We start from the raw sequence: 18,237 nt of genomic DNA on the forward strand, positions 1-18,237 counted from the left end.
AATTGCCTGGGTCACTGGATTACTGACCCAGTGATATTATCATTACACCAGTATGACCACCTGCGCAACCATTTTATAGCATGAGTTGGCATCTTTAGCAGTGTGCAAGGGAAGACTAGGTAGGGATGAAGAATGCTTTTTATTTTTTAAAAATCTTTTCATGGAGTGTGGATTGTTTGGGGTATGGGGGCATAAGATGGATATTGCTCTTATAGATTCTTAAATATTAGGTTACTTCTATGGATAATATCCATGTAATGTAATGGAGCCAAGTGGAATGTAAACCACAAGTTGTACGTAAACATACACCATTAAACTGCAGAGTGTGGAACCTATTACCACAAGTAATTGAGGTGAATATAGGGAAAGCTTGATAAACGTATGAGGGAGAAAGGAGTGGATGTTATCTTCATGGGGGTAAGAAGAAGAGAAGTGGGAGGAGGCTTACGTGGAGCATTAACACCAGCATGAATCTGTTGGGCTGAATGGCTTTTAAATGCTTTGTAACCCCTCCAGCCAAAGTGCATCAGAGAGGATAGATGAGTTCAAATGAGGTCGAGATTCCTATTTTACAACAGTGACCATACTTTATAAGTACTTCATTAACTGTACAGTTCTGGTCACCACATTACAGAAAGGACATAATTGCCATGGAGAGAGTACAGAGGAGATTTACAAGAATGTTGCCAGGGCCTGAAAATTGCAGCTATGAGGAGAGACTGGATAGGCTGGGGTTGTTTTCCTTAGAACAGAGGAGGCTGAGGGTTGACCTATTTGAGGTGTACAAAATTATGAGGTGCCTAGATAGGATAGATAAGAAAGACTTGTTTCCCCTCGCTGAGGGTTCAGTCACCAGGGGGCATAGATTTAAGCGGATTGGTAGAAGGATTAGAGGGGACACGAGGAAAAACCTTTCACCCAGAAGGTGGTGGGTATCTGGAATTCACTGCCTAATTTGTGGCTGAGGCTGAAACACTCAACTCATTTAAAAGGTACCTGGATCTGCATCTGAAGCACAGTAACCTGCAAGGCTACAGACCAGGCGCTGGAAAGTGGGATTAAAATGAGCGGCTAGTTTATTTTTCTCTTTTTGGCCGGCGCAGACACGATGGGCTGAATGGCCTCTTTCTGCACCGTAACTTTTCTATGGTTCTATGGTTTTCTAATTGTAAAGTGTTTTGGGACAACGTGAGGTAGTGAAAGCCACTCTTTTAATGTAAGATCATTTTTTGGGAACTTGGGCCAATGAATTGTGAGTTGGACAGTTGGACAGAATCGGATGCTAATCCTGGATGCTTAGTGAAGGAAAATATTTTATGTTCCAGCCCTGACATCCTAATTAATATAAAATTCATTGGAAAAAAAAATCAAAAATACTTCACTATATAAGACATTTGCAATGTCATCATATTTCATAGAATTCCAGCCCAATGTGTAATAGTAAGAATTCTTGTATAAAAGTAGTAACTTTGGCTGCGTTTTTCTGATCGATGTTGTTTTAACTGGAACACTAGTCCAGTAGTGGGTTATTGTTGGTTTTAAAATAACAGCAATTGGAAAGTCAAGCCTTTTATCTCTCAGATCTATAATATCAAATCTTCAGTCTCAATCGGAATGCTGTCAAGTATTCATTTGTAGCTTTGTGAGTTTCTCAATGCCCCTGTGGAGCTTAAGGGGCATGATAGTGCTTTGTCTTGGGTTGTAGAGATATCTGATGTTCGGTTGTAAGTTCCAGAGCTGTTGTTTGCATTGTTCTTAGTTCTGTCATTCATGGACATAATGATTTTTGGAAGTTTCCATTAAGTGGAACATTTGGGATAAGAAGAGACTAAAATTCTGGCACAGAAAATTTCACCTCCGTATTAGAAGGCTTGCAATTGTTACGCACGGTGAGTATTAAAGTTGCCTGTCACGTGAGAGTTCCTCCTCCTTATTGGAAACACGGAGATATATAGCCAAGCTGGGTATAGAAAAGAACAAAAATGGTAACTGAGTGGTTACCATTAACCTGGAAATTACTGTTGCCAGTGTCATTCAACTCTTCTTCTTAGGCAGTCCCTTGGGATCGAGGATGACTTGCTTCCACTCCAGTTTGATGGGTTCTGAGTTGGCTGATAAGTCCAATGCACAATCTGCTTACTCTGCTACGTGAGGGACAGGTTGTGCTTGGAGGGTTGGGTAGATGAGGTGTTGGGAGGATTGTGCACTCTCTCTGATGCCTCGACTTCACCTCTGCGTGTTCTCAACAGAGTCCCTCAATGTGTTTGGTGTCTTCCTGAATGAGCCTTCTCCAGTTTGGTTGGCCACAAACCATTGTCTCCCATGAGTCAGCGGGATGTTTGACCCCTTCAGGGATGCTTTGAGAACACCCCTAAAGCATTTTCGCTGTCCTTCTGGGCGCCTCCTGCTGTGATCAAGTTCAGAGTAGAGCAGATGCTTTGGGAGTCTGCTGTCAGGCATATGATCGACGTGTCCCACCCAGCAGAGCTGCTTTTGAGTGATTAGTGCCTTGATGTCGGGCATGTTGGCTTGAGGGAGGTCACTGCTGTTGGACTGCCTTTCATGCCGCCAGATTTGGAGAATCTTGTGAAGGCACCGCTTGTGGTGCTTCTCCAGTGCTTTGAGATTCCTGCTGTAGATTGACAAGCCCCTGAAGCATATAGGAGCATGGGGATCACTGCTGCCTGGTAAACCATGACCTTAGTCTTGGGTTTGAAATCCTGGTCCTCAAATGCTCTTTTCCCCAGTCAGCTGAAGGCAGAGCTGGCACATTGGAGGCGACAATGAATTTTGTTGTTTATGTCTGCCTTCGTCGAGAGGAGGCTCTCAAGATGTGGGGCTGAATTATCCAAGGAGTCAAATTTCCTGGTACCCTGGCTAAAAAGTCAGGGGATGGGGGTGAGCCCACAGAAGGGAATGCTGGCTGCACCGCCATGAATCTCTCTACTTCTCTATCTCTGTCTCGTCCTTCTAGCTGCTGCTTAAGACCCGCCTCTTTAACCAACTTTTGAACATCTGAACTAATATCTTTTAGTGGCTCAGTGTCAACTTTGCTCGAAAATGCTCCTGTGAAGCATGATCGTTTTGATTGCATTAAAGGCACTATATAAATGCAAGCTGTGGTCTTAACATTGAGCCACCTTAACAGAGATCTTGGGAGGCTGTTGAAAAATCTGCCAAAGATATTATTAGGGTCCATTTTTATTGGGTCAGGAAGAATAGGCGAGTTCCTCCCAGGGCTACCTTAAAAAATGTATCTCTAACCTACTGCCAGGCCTTGCGGGGGCCCCATAAAATGGCCTGCCCACCCCCAGGCTCTGGTTGATTAGCTTTCCCCACCCCACCCCCTCAGTCAGCCACCTGCTTCATTCTGCCAGTTTGGTACCCGCAGCTCACTGCCTTCATGTAAATAAGGCCCTGAAATTGAAAATGCAAGAGAAGGCTTAAGCGTTTGCAACCATCTTCGGTCAGAAGTGCCAAGCGAATGATCCAACATCTCAGATGCCAGTCTTCAGCAATTTGACTCATTCCATGTGATATCAAGAAACGGCTGAAGGCACTGGATACTGCAAAGGCTACATGGGCCCTGACAATATCCCGACAATAGTACTGAAGATTTGTGCTCCAGAACTAGCTGAGCCTCTAGCCAAACTGTCCCAGTACAGCTACAACACTGGCATCTAACCGGCGATGTGGAAATTTGCCCAGGACATCGTGTCCACAAAAGGCAGGACCAGCCAATTACTGCCACATTAGTCTACTCTCAATCATCAGAAAAGTGGTGGTAGAGGTCGACGACAGTGCTATCAAGTGACATTTACACAGCAATAACCTGCTCACTAAAGCTCAGCTTGGATTCCACCAGGGCCACTCACCTCCTGACCTCATTGCAGCCTTGGTCCAAACATGGACAAAAGAGATGAACTCAAGAAGTGAGGTGAGTGACTGCCCTTGACATCATGGCCGCATTTTACTGAGTCTGGCATCAAGTAGCCCTAGCAAAACTGGAGTCAATGGGAATCAGGGAGTGTGATAGAATATTCCCCACTTGCCTGGATGAGTGCAGCTCCGACAACACTCAACAAGCTTGACACCACCCAGGGACACCATCCAGGACAGCCCATTCACCAACTGAAACATTCGCTTCCTCAACCACTGACGCACAGTGGCAGCAGTGTTTACACTGTAGGTGCACTGTAGGAACTTATCAAGGCTCCTTAGACAGCACCTTAAAAACCTGAGACCTCTACCACCTAGAATGATAAGGGCAGCAGGAACATGGGAACAACACCACCTGCAAGCTCCTTTCCAAGTCACTCACCATCCTGACTTGGAAATATATCGCCGTTCCTTCACTGTCGCTGGGTCAAAATCCTGGAACTCTCTTCCTAACAGTACTGTGGGTGTACTTACACCACACGGGCTGCAACATTCAAAAAGACAGTGTGCCACCGCCTTCTCAAGGGCAGTTAGGGATGGGCAGTAAATACTGGCCTAGCCAGTGATGCCCACATCCTATGAACAAATTAGAATTAATTTAAATATAGCTCCAGCCTCATGGTGGTAACACTGGGACAGTGGTCAAGCTCTGCTTGCTGTGCACCTACAATTAAAATCAGGCCCAAGTACATTACTTAAAAGAACCTTTTAAACTGATCAAGGCCTAGAACTGGTGATTGCCAGGTTGTGTTCAATGTAGGCGACAATAAAAATCTTGGGTCCTATCTGTGCTCAAAGGACAGAAGCATTTTACAAAACATAAAATGTTACAGTACAGAAGGAGGCCCTTTGGCCCGTCCAGCCTGTGGCCTTTGGAAGAAGTATTTCCAATTCATCACAACCCCACGCTCTTATCTCCAAAGTAAATGTTAAATACCCTTCAGGTATTTAACAAGGTTGATTTGTGAATGGGAGATCATCAGCAGCCATCACTGGCAGATTGAGCTTCTAGCTATGCCTGCCTTCCTCTGCTGCATGGCTGTTAGCCACAGATTCTCAAAGTGTGCCACTATTTTCAAAGGATACTGCACATGACTGCTTAGCAGCTTGTTCTTAATGCAGCATTTAATGTACATTTTACAATGCATTGCAGCAAATTGTAAAGGCTTCTTCGACAAAACTTCCAAACCAGTGACCGCTACCAACTAGATAGACAAGCATAGCAGACACATAGGAACACCACCACCTAGAAGTTCCCCTTCAAGCCACACACCATCCTAACTTGGAAATATATCGCCATTCTTTTACTGTCATTGAAATCCTGGAACTCCCTCCCTAACAGCATTGTGGATGTCCCTACACCACAAGGAGACAGCTTACCGCTACCTTCTCAAGGGCAATTAGGGATGGGCAATAAATTCTGGACGAGCCAGTGATGCCCACAACCTTTAAATAAAACAAAGGATTCTTATTCCTCTGCTGGTGAGCCACAACCAATTCCCTCTCATATATTTCTTTCCCTCTGTTCATCCCAGGCAGTCACTGCCCTTGAGGGGACATTCTTGGCCTCGGACTCTCTCCATTATCTAGCAACTCAATGCTGCTTGACAGAAAATGTGAGCGTTTTGTAGAGTGGATGGATTGGACTCCAGATCTCCAAATCCCCCTGCCTCCACCCCATCGAAGATATTAATATTTTATTCCCTGGCAGCTTATGAAAGGAAAGTTGTCCATTGGGGATGAGTATGAATGTCACTTTACAGCTGAATTCCCATCGTGGGAGGTCCAACTTTCTACTCCTATCAGACTAAATTGACTTCTCGTTCTGCGATCACTGCACTCTATAATTAAATATTGATTCAGATTTGCAAGTGGATCTATAGCTGACTTGTGACAGTCATCAGACAGGTCCATCGCTAAATGAAGTATCGCGGTTGATATAGAAGGAAAAGAAATCATGGAATGAAAGTGATGATGTTAGGATGAAATGTTTAGTGCTCATCCCACAGCTCACTTGAAACCTCGTTGTGTTGCTTTATTTCAAGATGTGTGAGATTCTTAATGAAACCACAAAACATCCTTCAAGACGTTAAAATGTTTGAATTGTGCCTTTTTTTTTCTCTTATTGCAACTGTCAGCACCCTCAGCTTGTTGCAACCATTTCACAAGATAAAGAGTATAATTCAACATGTTGAAGCTGACAATTAGAAAGAAAATATTCTACTGCGTAGAAATTGGTAGGCTGACAATAATTATCAGAGAGGTGTTTTTAATAGACCAAGAGTAAGACACACTAAGGCATAAATGGTGAATTGCAGGCTCTACAATGGTCCATAAATGTTGCTCAGGAATACTTACAGATCAGAGGCATTTTTGGAGGGAGAAAGAGTTAATTATCCTCATACAAAAGCAAAGGACTCCAGAGCTGGAAATCTCTAATTAAAACTGAAAATGCTGGGAATACTCAGCAGGTTGGCAGCATCTGTGGAGAGTGAAACAGAGTTAAAGGCTGGGATTTTCCAGCCCCACCCATGGCGGGACCCGCTGAGGGTGGGGCGGAAATTTTGGCGAAGCAGCGAAAGCCCGTTGACTTTCGGCGGGAATTTCCAGTCCCGATTGGAAAATCCCAGCCAACGTTTCAGATCGATGACCTTTCACAAAGGTCATCGACCTGAAACGTCGGGCAGAATTTTACGGCTGATACACGGGTGGCGGAGCCCGCACGTCAGCGCTTAAAATGTCGCGCGCTGACGTCACACGAGCGTCCCGACGTCGCCGCGCGGCATCGCGATATTTAGGTGGGCGGGCGCACTATGAAGCCCGCCATTAATGAAAGGCCTTGTTAAGGCCCTTAACTTGGCAATTGAATCCGATTTTGAGGAGCCCGTGCAATCTTCACCTCGACGCACGGGTGCAACGGGCAGGCGGGTAACTGATTTTTTTAACAAACCTCATCCACGAGCGGGATATGTGGGCTCAGAGGGGTTGTTAATGTTTTTTTTGAAGTATTTAATGCAGAAAGTGTTTTAAACTTGCCTGTGTGAATGTTAGCAGTTCAGATCGATTTCCAATAGCTTCCTCTGTACTTTGAAGCTTCAGCTCAGCACTCTGCAGACAGTAATCTTTATCGGGCCTGCAGCTTTCCGGACGCCTCCATTCAGCCTGGGTATGGATTCTGACATTTTCACTGGAGGCAGCTCCTCTGAGGAGGAAGGGAGGGATAGAATAAGGAGGAGGCCAGGAGTGGACAATCAGCCTCCAGGGGAGCCACCATTGGGAGGCCAGGCGCAGGCAAAAGGGGCGCAGGGCCAAGAGGTTGTCCAAGGTGGAAGGGGCCGCAGAAGACGCCACTATCCTGCTGCCAGGGTATACAAGCGACAGAGCAGCTACCTCAATATGACTGAGGTGCAGTGCCGAAGGAGTCTGTCAAGGGAAACAGTCAATTCAATCTGTCAGATGATCGGCCCTGAGATCTCCCCTAACTGTGTGGATGGACACCCCATGCCAGCGGCTCTGAAGCTCACAGTTGCCCTCCACTTCTGTGCATCTGGCTTCTTCCAGGGCTCAGTGGGCGATCTTTGCGGTGTCTCTCAATCAGCTGTACACACTTGTGTCAAGCAGGTTACAGACGCTCTGTTCAGGCGTGCATTGACCTTCATCCACTTCCACTGCGACCAGGCAAGTCAGGCACAGCGAGCCAGAGGCTTCGCGGCCATTGCTGGCTTCCCCCACATCCAGGGTGCAATAGACTGCACACATGTGGCCATAAGGCGCCAGCAGGTGAGCCCAGAGCCTTCGTCAACAGGAAGGGCTTCCACTCCATGAACGTGCAGATAGTGTGTGATCACAGGTGCAGATTCTACAAGTTTGTACAAGGAACCCAGGCAACTCCCACGATGCCTACATCCTCAGACACTCCCAGGTGCCGGGGCTCTTCAGTGCTCCAGCTCGGCTGGATAGTTGGCTGCTGGGTGACAAGGGCTATCCCCTCAGAAGGTGGCTCATGACGCCTCTCCGCCATCCAAGAACAGAAGCTGAGGAGTGCTACAATAGGAGCCAAGGCACCAGCAGGGCCGTGGTGGAGAGAGCCATTGGTCTTCTCAGGATGCGCTTCTGTTGCCTGGACCACTCAGGGGGCACACTCCAGTACCCCCAGATCGCGTCTCTGTGATAGTGGTAGCATGCTGCGCTCTGCACAAACTTGCTCTGGAAAGGGGGGAGGCAGTTGATGACGAAGACCTTCACGCAGTGGATGAGGCTGCACATGATGAATCCAGCAGTGGCTCAGAGGAAGCACAGGGCAATGATAAGGGGCAGCACGCTGACCCACTACTACACCAAGGAGGCAGGGACACCCGGGACAATTTAATCCAACGAACCTTCAGCTAGCATTGCCTGGCGCTTCCACACGTGGCACTTAGGTGCCATATCTTCCACCTCATCAGCTGCAACTAAGGGCTTAGTACAGAAACATCAATGTCCACTCAAACACTCATGAGATGTCTGTGAAACATACAAATGCAGCACAAAGGAAACACCCTCAGCCATGGTCAGAAAAGTGGACTTTATTCCCACCAAAATAAAGCACAAACGTCGCCCTGATGCACATAATTATATATTCCCTAATCTAGGGCCAACACAAAATCACCAATGACATACCCGTTGAGTGCCTAACGTGCCTTATGCTTTCGTTTGCGGTTGCTACGTCTAGGTGCCGCCCTATCGCTTGGAGTGGCTTGTGAGACAGCCTGCTGACTCTGCTGTCCTGTTGGCCTCGATGACTTTGGCGGGCATCCTCTGGCCCGTGGAGCCTGTGCTGGCCCTGCCTGGGAGAGAGTGGCCAGTTCCAGAACTGGCATCTCCCCAGTTGTCGCAGCCTCAACGGATGCACGGTCACTGGCAGAGGGATGGAGGAGCTGCTGCCCTCATCTGGAGCGCCCTGAGAGGAGCTCGCAGTGATGACAGGCAGCTGCTGTGCCGACATGAGGTCATATTGGACCTCCCTGCTCACCACAGATGGATGGGCACGGAGCTGGGACACTTCGTGCCCGGAACATCTCCCACATTGCGAATGACTGCCTGTGGCCATTAGCGCTGTGAGGGCTTGCAGGTCAGAGCGTAACCCAATCAGAAGATTCTCAATCCGATGGAAGCCCCTCTCCATGAGAGTCGCCAATCTCTCAATGGAGGAAGCCTGAAGCTCTGTCCTGAGGTTCATGTCATCACTGACACTCTGCCTGGATTCTTACACCACAGAGACCAACTGAAGCCCTCATGCAACCCTGCCAGATGCTCCCGTGCACCCTGCCACTTGTCCTGCAACTGCTGCATGGCTGACATCTCCAGAGGCACATCATCACTGCCGGACTCAGCATGTGCCTGGTCCCCTGCAGTCCTTTGGCTGCTCGCGCCATCGGCACTCTCTGTCCGTGCCATCTCCTCCAGCGATTATGAAGTGCCCTCTCCACTGTGCCCTAGGACACTAGCCGACGTCATAATCCCCACCGAAGTGTTTGTCACTGCGCTGGTGCCTGGCTCGATGAAATGATGTGATGCAAGTTGCAAGTCTTGGCCTTCAGGTGTGGAGGGGGTCTCTGGATGTGTTGGGGGCGGCCATGCAGTGGTGATGCTGAAATTAACAACAAGGACAGTGCATTAGTTAGCGTTCAGTCAGTAACACCTTTCATCCCTTTCCCCCCTCATAAGTCATTTACCCTTCAAGAACCTAAGGAGACGAACATTGGTGGGGTGGTAAATAGTCAAGAGGAGGCCTTAACATTACACGTGCATACAGACAGGCTGGTCAGATGGCCTAAGGAATACCACATGGAATGTTATGTGGATAAGCGTGCGGTTAAGCACTTGGGCAAGACAAGCAAGGTATGGGAATTCATGAGTACTGGTAGGACCGTGGGGAGTCATGATGATTACAGGGACCTTGCTGGGCAGACCCTTTAAGGTAGCAGAACAGGAACATAAAGCATTTAACAAGGTCGAAGCCAGACTTGCCTTTATTAGCCGAGGAATAGAATGTAGGAAAAGGGAGGTCATGTTGCAAGTGCAGAAAACATTGTCGAGGCGACATCTACACTTCTGCGTTCAGTTGTGATCTGCGCTTCATGGGAGGGATGGCATTGGAGTGGGGAGAGAGCAGAGGTTCCTGACCTGGATGCATGCTGGCCTGGAGAGTTGGAGTTATGAGGAAACATTGCAAACACTTGCGACATTTGCCGTGGAGCACAGGAGATTGACAGGTCACATTATTGACCTTCATACCGTTATGAGGGGCATAGAATGGGTGGACAGAAGGCAACATTTCCCCTTGGCGCAGGGATGACTAACGTGGTGGCATTTATTTAAGTTGAGTGCCATGAGGTTGATAGGTGAGGTGCTGAGGACCTTTTGGACAGAGAAATGTGGGACGCACTGGCTGAAAGGGTGGTGGAGGTACAAACCCTCCTAAGATGCAATAAGTCTTTGGATGTGCAGCAGCGATGCCATGGCATGTTAAGCCATGGGGATAGTGGTCACAAATGGGACAAGGCGACTTTGGAAGGTGCTAGAGACGCACATCCTCAAGGGGCCGAGGGACCTTTGTGTCTGACCCACACGTCTGACTGTATCAGTCTGTGAATGAGCAGTGTTGCTGCATTAATGACTGCAGCAACCATCAGTGCTTTGGATGGTGGGGAGACAAAGTGGATGGGACTATGGCCCTCAAATACCTGGCTGCTGCACCCCAGCCTCGCCGACACCTGCCACCCTGGCCACCTGCCTCCTCCCCAGCTCCTTGGCCTGCTCCTCACAGGTGGTGAGGCGCTGCAGCATGGCGTGCCCACCACCAGTCCGCAGACGCTCCCGGCTATTGTTCTCTGTTTTTGCCTGCAGAACAGAGAAGATCATTTAATGGGGCCGATCACTCATGTACTCTGCACACGCACGCCGCACCCCAACCACAGTGGCCCATCTGAGGCCTCCAGCGGTTCCTGTCCACATTACTGGTGATCAGTCCCCAGAAGATAGTACGGCTGCTCCCAGCCCCCTCCCCCAATGGCCACCTTGGACACATTCGGCATCCATCACTTTGAATAACACACGGGTCTTAGCGCCCATGGCAAGGAGGCGCAACTAGGTGCGGCGCCGAGGCCAGCAGATGGCTCTTGGGCTACGACACCTTGAGGCTCCCCTTCCACCATCTCATCATGATCAATAAGACATGTGTTGGAGTTCTGAGTATGTGTCTAGCAGCCTCCCCTGCAGGTTGCCCCTAGACTACTCAAATGTGACTAACACCAACATATGCTGCGGGGAGAACCCATCTTCTCCTCAACCACTAAGGCTGATGTAAGCATGCTCACTACCTGTTTGCCCACCCAGCGTGCACCAAATGCCCAATGTAGTAACGACACTAAGACGTGGTGGGGGGCTCAAAGGCTAAGGCTACCTGCTGGGTTAAATGGCCAAGACTGACACGGTACTCACCTTTCCAGAGCAAATCATTGAAGCACTTGCGGCACTGGGTTCCTGTGCGCCGCACAGCGTCATGAGAACTAACAACCTCCTGCCACCTCCTGCCATGCCTGCCTGGTGACGTGAGGGGCCCTCCTCCTCCCATCCTCCGGAAACAAGACCTCCCGATGGTTGGACACCTCTTGGAGGAGGACAGCAAGGCAGGCATCTGAGAACCGAGGGGCACAGTGGCCCCCCGCTGGCCTAACCTACAGCCTGCCCCCCTACTCCTCCTCTGCCCTCACCTCTTGTGCTGCCTGGTGACTGGCCATGGTGAACAGCCTAAAGGAGGCTGCCTGGCCACTCTTTATACAGACTGCCAGTTCCCCATTGGAACCAGTGGTCTGAGCACGCCCGCCGCCGATTTAATTTTCCCGATGAACACGGGAGTCGGTACCCCGCAGGCCCGCCCGCGCAAAATGGCGGCGCGGCCCGTTTCGCCGGCGGGGATTGGCTGCCCGCCTGCCGCCGAGTCTGGTCGAGCCCGCCCGCCTGTCAAACGCAAAATTCTGCCTGTTAACTCCGTTTCTCTCTCCGCAGCGGCCAGACCTGCTGAATATTTACAGCATTTTCTGTTTTAATTATGGATTTTCATCATGCGCGATATTTTGTATCACTAAAACAGATTATCTGGTCATTATTTCCATTGCTGATTGTGGGGATTTGCTCGGTGCAAATTCACTGCCACTTTTCCTGCATCACAACAGTGACTGCATTTCATAAAGTACTTCATTAGCCGTAAAATGCTATGGGATGCTCTGAGGACATAGAAAGGAGCTACATAAATGCCAACTTTCCCTTCAGGTCTTTCCTTAAAACATGTCATTCTCAGTTACTTCCAGTGAAAGACATAAAACATCATATGACTGACATATGCATTACCCGATATATTTGTAAGGCAGGTTGAGAATATGGAGCCTCAGCATGAGAATATCTTTACATTATAATTGAGAGCTGACCGATGAACTGAACGAATGTAATTTTACTCTTATTTACCACCAGCTTCACTCTGATGTTGACCGGGGAGATGGTTCTGTCAAGTACATCCTCTCGGGAGAGGGAGCAGGATCCATCTTTATTATTGATGAGAGTACGGGAGACATTCACGCCACCAAAAGGCTGGATCGCGAGGAACAGGCGTACTACGCATTACGAGCGCAAGCTGTCGACCGGTTAACGAACAAGCCCGTTGAACCCCTGTCTGAGTTTATTGTGAAAATACAGGACATCAATGACAATGAGCCAAGGTTTCTGGATGGTCCATACGTGACCAGTATCCCCGAAATGTCTCCCGTGGGTAAGCCGATAAAAGCTTGTTACGCTTGGCACTATTCTAGCTTCGCCTATGATAGTTATGCGTGTCAGTTCCGTCATTGCTCATTCCATGTGCCATTTGCATGTTCATTATCAGCCAGAGTTTTTGAGGCCAGGCAGGGAGGAACAAAGTGGGGTATCATGATGGAGGGGCGGGGGGGGGCGCTCCCATCGATGTACACAAGGCACCGCCCAAAGGGCATACCCCACCCTTCTTCCTGCCATTTCAGCAGTTTCCTCCAAAAAAATGGCCTGCCAATACCGCGCCAACCGTTTTATGGCGCAGGCAAAATGTATCGTTCCAGTCAATTGGCTTGGTAACAAGCTCAATTGATCATTAATATTTATTCAAAAATGGCGGGTGGGCTGCTGATTTCAGTGCCTGCCCACCTACTGTGTTATGGGGGCAGCTCAGGGGTGGGCAGGAAGGTGTTGGGCGTGCCAACCCTCGTATTTTACGTGTCTCCCCTGCTGTAAACGGGCCCAATTTTGGGGCCATAATGTCCAGCCCGAGATATCGTTCTGGTGAATCTACTGTCTCCAAGAGCTATGTACCCTTTCAAAGGCATGGTGCCCAGAACTGCTCACAATACTCTAGGTGTAGCCTAATGCTTTCTGTAGCTGAAGAATGGCTTTTGCTACCTTGAGGAGATACTCTGCAATGTACAAGTGAACAGACATCCTCTGGAAAGAGAAAGACATTTGTTTCAAAAACTTCTTTCACTAATTTTAAATTACTGGGTGGGATTAGTAGAATACTTTCTGAAATTGGTGGATTGTGGCACAGAAAGTATAAATTAGTTGTTGTTCCAAAATCCACCACGCTCAATCCATCGTCCATTCATTGGGTTCATCTCTGGTCTTGTAGAACAATGAAATCAAATGTACCCATGCAATAGTTATGTTAAATCCTTAGTATTCAATGACTTTGTTTGTGTTTATTCACATAATTCAAACTTCTACAGTCAAATCTTTCAACATAGTGAAAAGTGCGGGATGGTACAAAATAGCAGAGCCCATTCCAACAGTATCATCATTGATTCATAGTATTCTCGATACTGTGGTTATTCATTCAAAATTACAATTGATTAAAAAATTTCTACTAATATTCCATCTGCAATACATAAATATTAATGTTGTTTGTCTCTCACATTATGATTAATAGTCATTGAATAACACTAATATCATTGATATAAATAATTGATAAGTTAAATAAAATACTGTTAAGCTGCTAGAATTAATTATTATTTTGCTAAATCTATAGTAAATGTTTTCAACATTTTATCTTCCCTTCTCCATTTCGCCCTTCGATCGGACATACTTCAACATTTTCTGCCAGGTTCTTTGTTGCCGGGTTTATTCCTGTACCACTGTTAAGTTGCTAGTTATGGAATGTCAAATTGGGCCAGTGCAGTAGGTGAGAGATGGTTGTGCTTTTCTGCCTTAACGTAGGCCCAAAAGACTTCCGATCCTGGACCTCAATTTAAACGGCAGCGGCGAGCTGTGGGAGCCACTAAGCGGGCACTCAGCTCGCTGCACCTTGCTGGTCGTAGTGGGAGGGAGATTGGGAAGCCCCCGCATTGCGGTAGTCAGCAGGTCCAGTCTGCTGCAGGTTTGTGAGGTGAAGACTGAAGGCATTGTGCTAATCAGAACTTTATTTGTGGTGAGCCGGGGAAGCATTCCCATTTCTCCCAGCCCCACAAAAATCTTAAAAAGCAGTTACACATTTGCCTGTTTGTCAGCATCCTTTGACAAATGCCTGGACTGCAGCGGCTGAAGAAGGCAGCTCACCATCACCTTCTCGAGGGCTATTAGGGATGGGTAACAAATGCTGGCCTAGCCAGCGATGCCCACCTCCCATGAGTGAATAAATAATCAAAAAAGGATTGGAAGTCACAAATGCTAAAACCACTCTGAACAATTACACAGTATGCAAAAGCAGAGAGGTTAGTCAAGGACGTGATTGCAAAGTTAGCAACTAACTAACCCAGATATATCCAGTTAGAAAGAATTCTTTCCTCCTTTAAGACGCTCCTTATAACCTGCCTGTTTGTCCCAGCTTTCAACCATCTGCCCTCAAATTGCCTTAAGTGGCTCAGTGTCAAATTTTGCTTCACAATGTTCCTGTAAAGCATCTTATTATGTTAAAGGCATTAAATACAAGTTGTTGAATCTAAGTTTTGGGCTAATTTGGATCTTTGAGACACTGATGTTCCTGGCTATCCAGCTATAGGATTGGGCAATAAGATACCACTCACATATTGTAATATATTATATCTCACTGGGAAAGGTCATCGCAACTCAAAAATTTGCATGGAGATGCTCATTTATAAAAGCAGAAGTTAACATCAGTTCCACAATCTGACGAAGAATTGCTCTACGTCTTTGTTCAGTTGCGTTGCTGATAACAATTTCTAGCAAATAATTGTCGGGGCAGTTTTTGCTGAACGCGCCCGCCCGGCCTACAGAGAGCAGTATTGGGTGGGAGCGTAAAACAGCCATACCTGATTCCCTGGTTTTCCCACTCAGTAAGTTAGCCTAAAATTGTCCTCATTTCAGGACTCTGACACTGCTTAATGTCAGCCGTGGCTCAGTTGGTAACACTTTTCCATCTAAGTCAGAAAGTTTTGGGCTCAAGACCCATTCCAAGGCTTGAGCGCAAAAATCAAAGCTGATGCTCCAGTGCAGTACTGAGGAAGTGCTGCACTCTCAGCGGTGCTGTCTTTTGGATGAGATGTTAAACTGGAGGCCTCGTCTGCCTGCTTGGGTCGATGTAAAAGATCCCATGGCACTATTTCGAAGAAGAGCAGGAGTGTTATCCCTGGTGTCCTGGCCAATATTTATCTCTCAATCAGCATCGCAGAAAACCGATTGCCTGATCAATATCACACTGCTATTTGTGGGAGCATTCTGTGTGCAAATTGGTTGCTGTGTTTCCTACATTACAGCAGTGAATGCCCTTCAAAAAGTACTTCATTGGCTGTAAAGCACTTTGAGACGTCCAGAGGTCATGAAAAGCACAATATCAATGCAAGATTTTTTTTTTTTAACGATTCAGAAAAGGAATACCTCCATTTGAAGATAAACTGCATTTTAGAATATTGGTTAAAAATAAATGACGAAACACGGCACAGGAAGGACTGTGAGAAAAACTACATGATCCACTATATTTCTGTGCAGGAACGTCAGTGATACAAGTGACAGCGACTGACGCTGATGACCCTACTTATGGAAGCAGTGCCAGAGTGGTGTACAGTATCCTCCAAGGACAACCATACTTCTCCGTAGAGCCAAAGACAGGTGACAATCACTGGCAATATCTATTTTGCCTCAGATTGCGGAATTTGGCAATCTTACAACTTCAATTGTAATATTTTGTCAGACCTAAAATGCTCACTTTTATTCCGCCTTGTTTTGCTATGTTCAGTGTAATGGAACCAGTAACAATTCCAAATGTTTCTCCATCGATTTATTTATTTTATTTATTTCCAGCACGTGCTAATAAATCCAATGGGGAATTCAGGAGAAACTTCTTTACCTAGAGAATGTGGAACCTGCTACACATGGAGTGACTGAGGCAAATAGTATAGATACATTTAAGGGGAAGCTGAATAAACACATGAGGGAGAAAGGAATAGAAGGACACAGCGAGTGGTTAAGGTCTGGAATTACATTGCTTAAGGGTGTGGTGGGCAGATTCAATTGAAGCATGCAAAAAGGATTTAGACTGTTATCTGAAAAAGAAGAATGTGCAACATTGCGGGGAGAAGACAGGGTAGATGGAATGGCACTAGGTGAATTGCACATTTGGAGAGCTGATGCAGACATGACGGGCTGAATGGCCTCCTTCTGCACTGTGACAATTCTGTGTTTACATTGCTGATTGTGTCAGACGATGAGTGCTAAGAGGAGGCTCGATTGGAGCATAAACCACTGCATGGCCGAGTTGGATCGAATGGCCTGTTTCTGTGCTGTATACTCTGTGTAACTCTACGTAAATTAAAGAGTCGGCTATAAAATGTATATAAGATAGTGGAAGCTGCAGTAGCTTTGTGATGTCAACAGATGGGTGTCACAACATAGATGTGAGGTCTTGCCACTAGGTGGCACTGTGAAGGGAGTTTCTGAACTCTTTATCCCAACTTCTGCCCTCATCTTGCCTTTTCAACCTTGACCTTTTGAAAGTGTCACTGCAGGTAAATTTTGACTCTTTTAACATATTGCCTACCTTGCTTACCGTTGAGTTTGTAATTCTGCTCTTTATGCCTTCTTTAACACATCCATTGCCTCTATTGACATTCCCAACCCAGTTACCATGTACAGACCTGAAAAAGAAGGTAATTCCAACTTCTGGCCTACTCTCTGCTGTTGACTTACGAAGGAAGCTTTAAACATCAGCCCAGTGGCTCTGATCCCCATTGCCTGCCCTGAAAAATTATTACATTTGAGGTCTGTTGCATTAATTTCCACTTTAATCCTTATTCTTGTTGTCTAGCTTAAGAAACAATGAGACCTAAAGCCTAAAACCCCAATGCCTAAACCCTATTCTGTTAAAATAAAGAACTTAATTTAGGCTTTTCATAGGGCCTTTCTCCATTAAAAAAATTGAAAAAAATGCCTCAATCAGCACCCACTTGCAAAAGTTAAAGAAGAGGAAAAATATAAATACTTGAAGAGAAAAAAGATTTGCGGAGCTTTGTACAAAGAGCAAGGGAGGGTTGTCCTATAGAAAGTGAGTCTGGGGAATTAATAATGGAAAATATAGAGATGGCAGATGAATTGAACAGATATTTTGCATCGGTCTTCACTATAGAGGATACAAGTAATATCCCAGAAATAGCTGTAAATCAGGAATTGAAAAGGAGGGAGGAACTCAGGAAAATTACAATCACCAGGGAAGTGTGATACTGAGCAAATCGTTGGACCTGTGGGCTGACGAGTACCCAGGTCCAATTGGACTTCATCCTAGAGTCTTAAAAGAAGTGGCTAGTGAGATAGTTGATGCGTTGGTTTGAATTTTCATAATTCCCTAAATTCGGGGAAGATTCCATTAGGTTAGAAAATAGCAAATGTAACTCCTTTATTCAAAATGGGATAGAGACAAAAAGCAGGAAACTACAGGTCAGTTAGCTTAACATCTGTCATAGGGAAACTGAGAGAATCAATTATTAAAGATGTTATAGCAAGACTCTTAGATAAATTCAAGGTATTCAGGCAGAGTCAACATGGTTTTATGAGAGGGAAATCACGTTTAACTAATTTATTGGAGATCTTTGAAGAAGTAATATGTGCTGTAGATAAAGGGGAACAGGTGGATGCACTGCACTTAGATTTCCAGAAAGCATTTGATAAGGTGCCACATCAAAGGTTATTACGGAAAATAAAAGCTCATGGTGTAGGAGGGTAACATATTGGCATGGATAGATGGTTGGCTGGCTAACAGGAAACAGAGAGTAGGCATAAATGGGTCATTTT

At 46.5% G+C, this 18,237-nt stretch overlaps 1 protein-coding gene across 2 annotated transcripts in view; it reads left to right on the plus strand.

Moving 5' to 3' along the window:
• Nucleotides 1-18,237, plus strand: part of cdh7a (cadherin 7a) — a 173,882-nt gene that overhangs the window by 21,011 nt on the left and 134,634 nt on the right. For both annotated transcript variants that reach the window (XM_078541099.1, XM_078541100.1), the window contains 2 exons: nt 12,451-12,745; nt 15,943-16,062. In XM_078541099.1, coding sequence (XP_078397225.1) covers nt 12,451-12,745; nt 15,943-16,062 — 415 coding nt within the window. The remainder of the gene's footprint in view (nt 1-12,450; nt 12,746-15,942; nt 16,063-18,237) is intronic.

This window comes from Cetorhinus maximus, chromosome 4 (genome assembly GCF_964194155.1).
Source record: "Cetorhinus maximus chromosome 4, sCetMax3.hap1.1, whole genome shotgun sequence".
Classification (NCBI taxonomy): Eukaryota; Metazoa; Chordata; class Chondrichthyes; order Lamniformes; family Cetorhinidae; genus Cetorhinus; species Cetorhinus maximus.